Source organism: Mustela erminea, chromosome 9 (genome assembly GCF_009829155.1).
Source record: "Mustela erminea isolate mMusErm1 chromosome 9, mMusErm1.Pri, whole genome shotgun sequence".
NCBI classification, from domain to species: Eukaryota; Metazoa; Chordata; class Mammalia; order Carnivora; family Mustelidae; genus Mustela; species Mustela erminea.
The window spans coordinates 108,519,041-108,532,368 of record NC_045622.1 but is presented as its reverse complement, the minus strand read 5'-3'; the positions used below and the strand labels follow the sequence as shown (position 1 = coordinate 108,532,368).

Genomic DNA, 13,328 nt, shown 5'->3' with positions numbered 1-13,328 from the left:
TGTTGACGCTCAAAAATATATCTCTAAATCTGACCACTTCCAATTTCCAGACCAAAATTTCTATGTAGCTGCTTGCCATTTTCAAGGGACATCCTGCAGGAACCATAAACATGTTTAAACCTCAGCTAATCTTCTTTACCTTCCAAATCTGCCATTTATGATTTGTTTCTAATTGACAGTATCATTATTCTATCAGCCATCTATGGAAATGTTTTTAACCCACTGAGCCACCCAGGTCCCCCACTATGGAAATGTTTTTAAACAGCTTACTGAGTTTTAAAGATAACACATAACATACAATTTACCCATTTAAAGTGCACAGTTAAATAGGTCGTAGTATATTTTAAAAATTGTGCAACCATCACCACCATCAATTTTAGACCATTTTTATCACCTCCTAAAAAAATCTCTCTCTATCCACTTTCTGTCTCTATAGATTTGCCTCTTTTGGATGTAGAAATCTGGACATCAACTTTGGCCATTCCCTGCCCCTAATCTCTCCCTACCCTAACAATGAATTGGTTGCCTCATTATGTTGATTACTTCCAATGATAAGTTTCTCTTTTCTACGCTCCTCACACTTTTTTTTTTTAATTTTTTTTTTGTTAAGATTTTATTTATTTATTTGACAGAGAGAAATTACAAGTACACTGAGAGGCAGGCAGAGAGAGAGAAGGAAGCAGGCTCCCTGCTGAGCAGAGAGCCCGATGCGGGACTCGATCCCAGGACCCCGAGATCATGACCTGAGCCGAAGGCAGCGGCTTAACCCACTGAGCCACCCAGGCGCCCCGCTCCTCACACTTTTAACTGAGGCAAGCATTATCTCTTGTTGAGGTCACTTATGAATTTATGTAGTGTTTACTGACTTCTCTCTCCTACCCCACTGCATAATTGCTGCCTGAGACTCCTAAAACATCCAATGGTTTCCCACTATAAAGACAATGAAGTTTACACTTCTTAGTGTGACTCACAAGAGCCATGTTCAACTCCAACTACTTTCCCAGCCTCATCTCTCCTGCTTGCACCATTCATTCCATGCTTCATTCATACTAAATTACATGACAAGCATGTGGCACATGTGTCACATTTTATAGTTTCCACTTTTTGGAAAAATTCTCAAGCTTGGCTTTCATACTGGATTTTTATTTTTATACAAATCATACTGGCTTCTAGGCACAGAGTTTATATGCCAAGGATTTTTTTTTTAGAATTGAGATATAAAAATTCATTTTTTGGGGGGCACCTGGGTGGCTCAGTGGGTTAAAGCCTCTGCCTTTGGCTCGGGTCGTGATCCCAGGGTCCTAGGATCGAGCCCCACATCGGGCTCTCTGCTCAGCAGGGAGCCTGCTTCCTCCTCTCTTTGCCTGCCTCTCTGCCTACTTGTAATCTCTGTCTGTCAAATAAATAAATAAAATCTTTTAAAAAAATTTCATTTTTTTCAGGGTGCTTGGGTGGCCTAGTCAATTAAGTGCCCAACTCTTGATTTCAGTGCAGGTCATGAGCTCAGGGTCATGGCACTGAGTCCCGCATTGGGTTCTATGCTCAACTCAGAGTCCGCTTGTCCTTCTTGCTCTGCTCCTACCCCCGCTCACTGTTTCTCTCGCTCTCTATAATAAATAAATAAAATCTTAAAAAATCCATTTTTCAAGACAATGAATTTGAAGATTTTGATGGACTCTGTCATCAAAAGGATATGGAAACCGAAGAAATCCTATTCAGCTGGTTGGGAAAGACCTCTGGGCAGGGACACAGAGCAGCGGCTGGAGTCAGTGTCAGCTCTCCCAGCAAGCCCATGCCAGCCATGTCATCAGGGATGAAAAGCATTACTGGATGTCCTAGGACAGGATGGATTCTGCTGCAGAGTAATTCAGCTGTAGCAAATTTTGGTTTACTGTGAAAAAACAGGTAAGACAAATTTAGCTTTTTTGATTCTTAAGTTTTTTGGTTTTTTGTTTTGTTTTGTTTTGTTTTTAAGTAGGCTCCACAATTGGGTGCCTGGCTGGCTCAGTTGGTAGAGTGTGCAACTCTTGATCTTGGGGTTGTGAGTTTGAGCCCCACACCGGGTATAGAGATTACCTAAAATAAAATCTTTAAACATAAATAAATAAAGTAGGCTCCACACCCAACAAAGACTTTCCTCTCTCTTTAAACTGATGAGGTCATCCAGGAAGATATGTCCACAAACACTGGCTCAGAGGCTTAAACTTTTTCAGAAAATCTGTGTTAATGAGCTGTCTACCTGTAAAGATTGTATGATAGCAGAGGACTACAAAAGAAAGTTAAGGTTGGGGGTTTTGTTTCCTGCACATATTAAAGAATTTAAAAAATCTGATCTGAATTGTAATTCTGATTAAGAGTAAAACTAAAAAGCCACGAGGAGTCTCTTCAAGCCTTAAGATCCTATGACTAACAGTGATGATTCAGGGCATACAAATGGAGTTGAAAACTACTGAATAAAGAATTAATGAGTTGATCTTAGTAACAAATTAGTCTTGGGGCGCCTGGGTGGCTCAGTGGACTACAGCCTCTGCCTTCAGCTCAGGTTGTGATCTCAGGGTCCTGGGATGAGCCCAACATCGGGCTCTCTGCTCGGCAGGGAGCCTGCTTCCCTTTCTCTCTCTCTCTCTGCCTGCCTCTGCGCCTACTTGTGATCGCTGTCAAATAAATAAATAAAATCTTTGTAAAAAATTAGTGTTTTTCTTGCTATAATGCACGTTCACTTTGGATTCTGTGGTAAATGGACAGCACAGGAAGGCAAGGCAGAGGGTTCTATTCCATTTATTTACCATCTTCTCCATGGATTTTTTCGCTTTTCTTTCTTTCTTTCTTTTTTTTTTTGTAATTTGAAGAAGGTAAAGGTAGAGAGAAAGAGGATTTCCAAACATATGCAAAATGCTGACGCACAAATAATAACATACAAAAAATTCCTTTCTATCCATAGTATCCTTCTATCCAGGGTTCAGGTAACTATCTAAAAGGTCATTCCTCTCTTCTCAGATGTAAATAAGAATGAAATTAGCAGGGTTTGTTTTGTTTCATTTACAGATGGGAAAGAGAAGGGACATGTCCTTGGGTCAATTAGAATATATTCAAGAAACCAGAAATAAAAATGTTTTCAATACCAATAGCTTCAAAATTCTACTTTCACTTTTCTGACAGAGAATCTGATACCTGGCACTAAGAAATGACAAGTGAGGCTACGTTCAATTTCTACCCACATTCATACTCATAAGAGGAGATTAAAATGTGGAGAGGGACCACAGTGCTTTTCCCCTTCACCTCACATAATGATGACAGCTTATAACAAGAGCAATTCCATTCGACAGGTTCAAAGTGGGTTCATTCTTTGTCCTGCAAAGCAAAGAAAAACTAAGCCATATTTCAGGGATTCTAAAACCAATATTTACCTGATACAAATTCTGGCCCATGACTACCATCACCCCCAAAGATTACTAGAATTCAATAGCCGATTAACTAAGGGGAAAATGGCAATTTTTAACATCACCCACTCAAAGGAGAGGAAAAGAAATGAAATGTTTAGATGAATCTACCTGCTCATTAAAAGCTAACATGAGAAAAGAAATTTATTCAATCTGAAAAAAAATAAAAGCTAACATAGAATAAGAAAATGTGGGGCTCTAAGAAAATTAGATTCAGGGTGAGTTTGGGTCAAGAAGTCAAACTGTGGGGCACCTATGTGGGTGATATAGCTGGCTGAGCATCCAACTTGATTCCGGCTCACGTCATGATCTCATGGTCATGAGATCAAGGCTTTCCTGGAGGCCCGCATCAGGATCTGCGCTCAGAATGGAGTCTACTTGGGTTTCTCTTACCCTCTGCCTCTCCCTCCCACACACAGGTGCATAGGCGCACTCTTTCTCTCTAAAATAAAAAAATCTTAAAAAAAAAGTCAAATTGTGAAGCTACTAGAAACAATACAATAATGATGGAGAAAAACTATAAAGCCACAGCATAAGCTTAAGCCAGGATTTAAGGACTTACCCAAAGACTTCCACGGAAAGGACTCCATTCACCTTTACACTGAAATTAAATTTAATCTGCAAAGTAAATGGAGTATGAGATTTAACACAAACCAGGACAGAGATTAAAAACTTCCATACTTAATTCCCAAAGGGGAAGATATTCTTTATATCCACTTTTTTTTTAACTTGTCCTTTCCCTGAACATAATATAATTAATACAATTACCATTTATCTGTGCTCAAATTCTGCATCTTAAATAAACTGAGTCCTAGACTTCAATTCCAAGTGGCCACAGATTATCACAACACTGAACCCACTTTGAACCTGTCAAAACTACCCTTTGTTCTCTTTTCTTTTCCCAATGTTATCTCTTCTCCCCTTTAAAGGACTATCAATTTTTCTCTCTATTCTTTCCACTGTTTTTATACATAGAACATTCCATGCTTTTTCCTTTGCTTTTTCTTCCCCTGCCCGTCTCTGACTTTTGTCCTCCCTGCAATTCACTTCACTGTTCTAATTATTTCCTACCTTTGACATACATTTTTCTTTTCTGTGTAACGTAACGGGTAATCAAGAACTCTAGAGCCAGCCTGCCTGAATTCAAATCCCAGCTCTGCAAGTTACTTAACCTCCCTACCATAGTTTCCTCAGCTATAAAATGGGAATGATGCTGATAAAACCTACTTCACAAGGGCTGCTGCATGGGGTGAGTGAGTGAGTGTGTGGAAAGCACTCAGAAATGGTGACTGGCATAATAAGCACTGAACCCTGCTGAAGACAGAAAAAGTAGAAAGCTACCAAGAGAAGAAAAGGAGAAGTTAAAAAGCATACTTAATAGTGTGCATCCCTATAAACATACCTAACTATAGCTAATTATAAAAAATTATAGCTCTTGGGGCACCTGATTGGCTCAGTGGGTTAAGCCTCTGCTTTCGGCTCAGGTCATGATCCCGGGGTCCTAAGATCGAGCCCCACATCGGGCTCTCTACTCAGCGGGGAGCCTGCTTCCACCTCTCTCTCTGCCTATCTCTCTGCCTACTTGTCATCTCTGTCTGTCAAATAAATAAATCTTTTAAAAAAATTATAGCTCTCCAAAGTTTGAAGTACTTTATCAGAATTTCCCGATTTGCTCTTCTGGTCACTTCGGAAAAGAAGATGGTCAGCCAGGTTCATTATCCAGATTTAATAGAAAAATGAAGCACGGTGGGGGGGGGGAATGAATCTAAACTGATACAATAAAACAGTAAGGAAGTAAAAACAAGAACACAAGGAAAGCTCTATATCCAAGGGCTCTCAGCTATGTCACATGACCAACATCAACACTGTGTTAGGGACAAAGAAATCAAATCAATTCAATATTAAAAGTTGTAATCATTATCATGGAAAGAAAGTGGACCAACCATATAATTTCATCTCCTACAGAGTAGAGGTCTCCTAAAAATGACAAGAGAAGCATCACTGTGCCAAAGAACAGCTTACCTTAGGGTGTACCGTGACAATTTTATGTAAAAAATTCTTTATCACCAGACTATCGGTCATCAGAGTTCTGGGCTTTTCATCAACCTGCAACAACACAACAAAAACATCCACCACACATACACAAACCCAGGAGCACAAATAAATTAAATTATGTTATTTCTTGGGGCATCTGGGTGGTAGTCAGTTGAGCATTTGACTTTTGGTTTCAGCTCAAGTCATGATCTCGGGGTGGTTAGGTCGAGCCCCACATTGGGCTCTGCGTGGAGTCCACTTAAGATTCTCCTTCCCTCTCCCTCTGCCCCTCCCTGCCTCTCTAAAATAAATAAATAAAGCTTTAATAAATCTTTAAATAAATGAATAGAGGTATTTCTTCCTATAAAGGTAACTTACCCCTCAGAAAGCTTTTCAGATATCCAAGGGGAAACACCTTTGGATCTAAGAACTGGACATAAAAGGCAATCTAATAGCTATCATTTATTGAGCTAAACTATTTCATGGACCTTCTGGAGACACAATTTCAAAACCACCTTTTGGAACAAATTTAAAAGTAATTCAGGCTGGAACTAAGAAAAGTAACACTACCTTAGCACTACCATCCTGATGTGAATTGATTTGTATTAAGAATGTAGTGAGGGGCGCCTGGGTGGCTCAGTGGGTTAAGCCGCTGCCTTCGGCTCAGGTCATGATCTCAGGGTCCTGGGATCGAGTCCCGCATCGGGCTCTCTGCTCAGCAGGGAGCCTGCTTCCTCCTCTCTCCCTCTCTGCCTGCCTCTCTGACTACTTGTGATCTCTCTGTCAAATAAATAAAAAAATCTTTAAAAAAAAAAAAAGAATGTAGTGAAAGGGGGTGCCTGGGTGGCTCAGTGGGTTAAAGCCTCTGCCTTCAGCTCAGGTCATGATCTCAGGGTCCTGGGATAAAGCCCCTCATTGGGCTCTCTTCTCAGCGGGCAGCCTGCTTCTCCCCACCTCTGTCTGCCTGCCTCTCTGCCTACTTGTGATCTCTATCTTAAAAAAAAAAAAAAAAAAAAAGAATGTAGTGAAAGGAGCAGACACTAAAAGGAACTATTTTTCAGCATCAATTCATTTATCTACTCATTTTTTTTTTTTTTTAGGAAAAGCTGTAAAGCAAAAAGTTCACAAGTCAGAAGACTTGAGTTCTAGTACTAGCTCTTAATTGTTCTGAATTTTATTTACTAATCTGTAAAACAAGGATAAAAGTCATCCATTCTAGGGGCATCTGGGTGGCTTGGTTAAGTAGCTGGTTAAGCATCTGCCTTCAGCTCAGGTTATGATCTTAGGGTCCTGGGATGGAGCCCCACTTTGGGCTCCCTGATCAGTAGGGAGTCCGCTCCTCCCTTTCCCTCTGTGTCTGCCCATCGCTTGTGCTTTCTCTCTCTAAAATAAATAATCTTTTAAAAAAAATTACCCAATTCCACCTCACAGAACTGTTGTAAGGATCAAGTAATAATCTTTAAGTTATATATTATACATGGCAATAACAGTAGATATCACTTGTGGAATGCCTACTATGTAGCAAGCATTGTGCAGGTGTTCTACCTATATTACCTCACAAAAATCCTCAAGGCAGATACTACTATCCTTTCTTCAGAGTTTTTTTAAAGTTCATTTATTTATTTGACAGAGAGCACAAGAAGGCAGAGTGGCAGGCAGAGGGAGAGGGAGCAGCAGGTTCCCCACTGAGCAGGGAGCCCGATCAGGACTCAATCCCAGAACCCTGAGACCATGACCTGAGCTGAAGGCAGAGGCTTAACCCACTGAGCCACCCAGGCACCCCAGTAGGCTTTTTTTTTTTTTAAAGATTTTATTTATTTATTTGACACAGAGAGAGACAGCGAGAGAGGGAACACAAGCAGGGGGAATGTGAGAGGGAGAAGCAGGCTCCTTGCTGAGCAGGGAGCCCAATGTGGTACTTAATCCTAGGACCCTGAGACCATGACCTGAGCAAAAGGCAGATGCTTAACGACTGAGCCACCCAGGTGCCCCTAGATATACATATATTTTTAAATGAGACCTAGAGGCACCTGGGTGGCTCAGTGGGTTAAAGCCTCTGCCTTCAGCTCAGGTCATGATCCCAGCATCCTGGGACCAAGCCCCGCATCGGGCTCTCTGCTCAGCATGGAGCTTGCTTCCCTTCCTCTCTCTGCCTGTCTCTCTGCCTGCTTATGATCTCTGTCTGTAAAATAAATAAATAAAATCTTAAAAAAAAAAAAAAAGAGAGAGACCTAGAGAAGTTAAGCAACTTGCCTAAGGTTACCCAGCTTTTCAGTGATAGAGCCAGAATTTGACCCTAAGTCTGTCTATTACCAATTGTCCATACTCTTTTCAATATACCCAGATACCTCCCTATAAATATAATAAAATCTACAATTTAATGAGAGCCTTCTCCATTCCAGGAATGGAGCTAAAGTATCTTACTTCTATTACCTCACTTACCCCTCACAAAGCCTTGAGAGTTACATATAACCCACATTTTATGGATGAGAAAACAATGAGTCTCAAAGAGGTCAAATAATTTTCTCAAGGTTACCTAATCTGCCTCCAAAGCTTTAGTATTAACCACTTTCCTGTAATGATTCACTCCATTTAATACAATGTCCCTAAACCCAAAGTTAGAAGGAGTCTTTAGAAAATGGAGAGTCTAGGAAAATGAGAAGAAATAGAGTAAAAAATCAGTAAGTTCTTATTGGCGGATCAGAGAATATAGAGCCATGTAGTAGGTACATATTAAAGAAAAAAATGGTCCTAGACCTCAACATATAACATAATGATGAAGAAACAGAATAAATTTCTATAATACTTTTTGTAAATACATTGAAAATGAGAACGAGAAGTATGCAGTGAGTGGGGAAAATTAGAAAGATTATTATAGAATCATTACTAAAAATTATCAGAAAAGTAGATGGGAATGATTAAAAAATTCTGGAAACAGATCTAGGATTATTCCTGCATGTAAACAGTAGTGATTAAACAGTAACTACAGCATACACATCATAGTCACATCCTTCATTTAAAAAATTTTACTACAGGGGCACCTGGGTGGCTCAGTGGGTTAAAGCCTCTGCCTTCAGCTCGGGTCATGATCTCAGCGTCTTGGGATTGAGCCCCACATCGGTCTCTCTGCTCAGCAGGGAGCCTGCTTCCCTCTCTCTCTGCCTGCCTCTCTGCTTACTTGTGATCTCTGTCTGTCAAATAAATAAATAAAATCTTTCAAAAAAATTTTTTACTACAGAGGTGCCTGGGTGGCTCAGTCGGTTAAATGCCTGACTCTTCATCTCAGGTCAGGTCTTGATCTCAGAGTTGTAAATTCAAGCCCAGTGTTGCGGTCCACACTGGGTGAGGAGCCTACTTTAAAAAAAAAAAAAAACTTTATTATAAGATGTTCAAATAGAAGAAAAGCAATGAGCTCTTCAAAGCATTTTCTGTACTTAGCACTTAGAAAACAACTTCTTGGAACAGTTTCAAACTTCTGTAGCCTTGGTTATTATAGGGTATATCACAGAAAGGGCTAATTAAATCTAGCAGTAAGGCAACCAAAAAAGTGAAAATTCCTTGAGCGGCTACCAGAGAGGGGCTACAATTAATAATGATGAGAGCTACCACTTACTGAACACCTGCTACATGCCAAACAGTTTATATGCAAGTAGGAAATATCCCCCATTTTATTTACGAGAATAATGAGACTAAATAAGTTGTTTAATTTTTTCCAAGGTAACACGTAGCTAGCTAAATGTCAAAACTGGGATTCAAACCTAGATCTAACTTCAAAGCCCACATTCCATTATGTAATACTGTCTCTCCAAGACAGTTCATTATCTATGCATATAGCTTTCAGAATCAGATATTATGTAATCTATCATCACTTTTATGGAGTCTGACAGGCAATGCTTATGCAAACTACTGAATTACCCACTCAAAACACTGAATGGAGTTTATGTAACCTGGGCCTACAGAGGTAAATAAAACAATATGAATTTGAAGAGTTCACAGTTAAGTAGAAGAGAAAGACAAATAAATAATGTATATGACAATGTGAAATGTTCTATGATTTACATATATTAAGAAATGCTAAAGAAAAACACAAGAAGAACTGGTATCTAATCTAGACTGAGAGGATAAAGTGACCTAATATCACGTCAGCAGAGGACAGTTAACATAAAGCAAATAGCTCCTTTTATAATCTACTCATAATTTATTGAGAGGGACTGAAAATGTATGTGTTGGGGGCACCTGGGTGGCTCAGAGGGTTGGGCCTCTGCCTTCAGCTCAGGTCATGGTCTCAGGGTCCTGGGATTGAGCCCCACATTGGGCTCTCAGCTCAGCAGGGAGCCTGCTTCCCCCTCTGCCTGCCTCTCTGCCTACTTGTGATCGCTCTCTCTCTCTGTCAAATAAATAAATAAAATCTTTTCAAAAAGAAAATATATGTGTCTATGTCTACAAAGTCTTTTTTTTTTTTTAAAGATTTTATTTATTTATTTGACAGAGAGAGATCACAAGTAGGCAGAGAGGCAGGCAGAGAGAGAGAGAGGAGGAAGCAGACTCCCTGCTGAGCAGAGAGCCTGATGCGGGACTCAATCCCAGGACCCTGAGATCATGACCTGAGCCGAAGGCAGCAGCTTAACCCACTGAGCCACCCAGGCGCCCTACAAAGTCTTTTAAAGCCTTTTAGAGTTGGGTGTCAGAAATCCAGTACCCCAGCCTGACATACATATAGAAGCAGTGAATTTACTTAAGTGTTGTTAGGAAAACATAGATGCTGCCAGCCCTGGGCAGCAGCAAAGATTATTGAATCATATGTTCCAGCCTTCACCTTTAGACACAAATCTAATTATATCACAGATAATATCAAAGCTGTTTTATAGTTTCAAACTGAACTCAGGTTGTCATAGGCCCTATATGACTGTCTAGAAGAAAGTAAATCTGTGCTTCTGTCTCGTCCTGTCTCTAGTTAAATATGTATATAGAGAAGTAGAGATAGAGAAACATGAAGATATGTTTGAAATACACGTGTACCTCTACCAATTTTATCACTTAGTACCATAGCAGAAATAATATAAAAATGGATAAAGCTTTCAAGAAGATCTTGTAAAATCAAACTGTCTTTGGAGGGACATGTTACCAGCCGAATGGAACCCAAGATGCAGGACTGACTCAGCATAAACACAAGACCTTGCATCTCTCCTAAATGACATTCTGTTCAGTATTCCCTGGGATTGGCTCTCCTCACGTGCCCATAGCAGTGGATCATTTATTACTGCTTTTTCATGGATGTCTCCATTCACTAGCTTCCACTGTGAACCTTGCTACCTGACTCTTCTCCCCGTTTGAGGTACATATGATGAATTTGTTCATAATCTCCCCCTTCTTCTCTTCTCACTCTCTTCAAATATCTTTTAAATAACTGCACAGTACCAGAGACAATGAGATGCAACGGAACAAAAGCTTTCAGGGAACTCTTGTTCCTGCTCCTTTGAGGTCAGACTACTTTTTGCCACTTTTCATCCATTGCCAGCTGACTGCAGGCACTGAGCTCACGTGTCCTCAACATTTTCAGCCTGCCATCAAGGGCGCCTGGGTAGCTCAGTGGGTTGAGCTTCTGTCTTCCACTCAGGTCATGATCTCAGGGTCCTGGGATCAAGCCCGGCATCAGGCTCTCTGCTCAGCGGGGAGCCTGTTTCCCCCTCTCTCTCTGCCAGCCTCTCTCTCCCTACTTGTGATTTCTCTGTCAAAGAAATAAATAAGAATATTAAAAAAAAAAAAAAAGACCTGCCATCAACTGGGCTGACTTCCTCATCCAAGCTGATGGCCTAAGGAACAACTTAAGTCTCACAAATTCCTGACCTCTTCAACTCCAGTGACCTTGACATCCATGAATTTCCACCTTTCCATGGCCTAGTTTGGAACTGTACTATTCTAAAAACCTGACACTGAAATGCCTCACCCTTGCGTGAAAAGATGCACACCGAGATGTTAACAGTGGCTACCACGATTAAGTCAAATTATCTGTGTTTTAAATGCTCTCTTTTGATTTTCCTGAGGGAAACACTGCTTTTGCAATAAGGAAAAAAAAATGAGACAAACTCCGTAAGTCTGAAGACAACTTCCTATTCTTTCAAGTCTCTGAATCCCTTATACCCAGAAAATCTTTTTTTTTTTTTTTTAAGATTTTATTTATTTATTTGACAGAGATCACAAGTAGGCAGAGAGATAGGCACGGAGAGAGAGGAAGGGAAGCAGGCTCCCAGCCAAGCAAAGAGCCCAATGCAGGGCTTGATCCCAGTACCCGGGGATCATGACCTGAGCCGAAGGCAAAGGCTCTAACCCACTGAGCCACCCAGGTATCTCCCCAAGAAAATCTTTTGATACGTACATATGATACATATTACACTGTATTTGTAATTATTTGTTTGCTTGTTTATCTTTTCCTTTATCAAGTAATGTGTCTTGGGACTCTGTACCTTCAACATCTAGCACAGTGAGGCCAACTTGAGCAAACACAGGCTCCTGAATGAGTGAATAAATATTTAAACAGACCTGAATAAAATGAGTAAGACTGGTTCAAATTCTAATTCTGTCACTTAACTTTCGCATGACCTTGGGTAAATCAATTGAACTCTCTGAATCTCAGGGTTCTTGCATCTGTAAAATGGGGGGATAATCCTTGTTCTACCCACTTCACAAAACTGTCAGGAGGCTTAAATAATATATAAATGTTAGTTATAAAAATAATTGTTTGTTTAAACTGGTTAAAACACATGATCTCCTTTTCTAGAACTGCTTTCCTTGGTTCATTGAAATCAGCTTTTTTTATTGCTACTTGAAATTAATAGTTTCAGAGTCGACTAACCATTAATTGCTCCAGATTGTTTACCCATCATTCCCCTAAAGAAGATAAAGCACAGCCAGAGATATCTATTGTCGCAATACTGCACCCATTTCCTTTGAGAAGGAGCATATAATTGTCCAAAAAAAGAAAGGCTTCCCAAAAGTTTCTTGGGAGAATATTTAAAGTACTCTAGTTCTGGGGCTCCTGAGTGGCTCAGTCAGTTAAGTAACTGCCTTTGGCTCAGGTCCTGATCTCAGACCCATGGGATCAAGCCCTTCACTGGGCTCCCTGTTCAGGGGGGGAGCATTCTCCCTCTCCCTCAGCCCAATCCCGCATCCCCCCAACCCTGGCTTGTGCTTTGTCAAACCTCTCCCTTTTTTTAAAGATTTTATTTATTTGACAGAGAGAGGGCACAAGCAGGAGGAGCAGCAGAGGGAGAGGGAGAAGCAGGCTCTCTACTGAGCTAAAGGCAGATGCTTAACTGGCTGAGCCACCTAGGTGCCCCTAAATAAAGTCTTAAAAAAAAATTCTAATTCTTTATGACTCCACAAACTCAAAGGAAAGAAAGATAGGGGATCAGAGATTTGTTAAAGAGAATGGAGAACTCAACAGTCACCCTCATAAATCTGAGCTTCAAATAAATCAATAAAGATCTTTAAGCCAACTTAATAAAAATGTATCCAAATAGCATCTGCACTGAGAATCCATTTTTATTTTCTTTTTCAGGAGATCCAAATTCAAATAATGGCTTGTTTCAGTGGCTCTCAAATTTATCTGCACATTAGGAATCATCTGGGATTTTTTCCCATCTGGAATTTCAAAAATATTCCAAAGCCCAAGCTCCATCAGGATGGACTAAATTGTATCTCCCAAAATTCACACATTGAAGCCCAGCCCCCCATGTGACGATAGTTGGAGATAGAGCCTTAAAAACATAATTAAGGTTAAATGAGGTCATAAACATGGAGCCCTAATGTGATAAGACAGGTGTCCTTACAGAAGAGAAAGACACAAGAGTATTC

The 13,328-nt window shown here is 40.3% G+C and overlaps 1 protein-coding gene across 8 annotated transcripts in view; it reads right to left on the bottom strand.

The window, feature by feature from the left end:
• C9H11orf80 (chromosome 9 C11orf80 homolog) overlaps positions 1 to 13,328 on the bottom strand; it is a 115,118-nt gene that overhangs the window by 37,662 nt on the left and 64,128 nt on the right. For all 8 annotated transcript variants that reach the window (XM_032357577.1, XM_032357569.1, XM_032357570.1 and 5 more), the window contains 4 exons: positions 5,463 to 5,546; positions 4,003 to 4,058; positions 3,280 to 3,351; positions 1,696 to 1,891 (listed from right to left, as the gene is read on the bottom strand). In XM_032357577.1, coding sequence (XP_032213468.1) covers positions 1,696 to 1,891; positions 3,280 to 3,351; positions 4,003 to 4,058; positions 5,463 to 5,546 — 408 coding nt within the window. The remainder of the gene's footprint in view (positions 1 to 1,695; positions 1,892 to 3,279; positions 3,352 to 4,002; positions 4,059 to 5,462; positions 5,547 to 13,328) is intronic.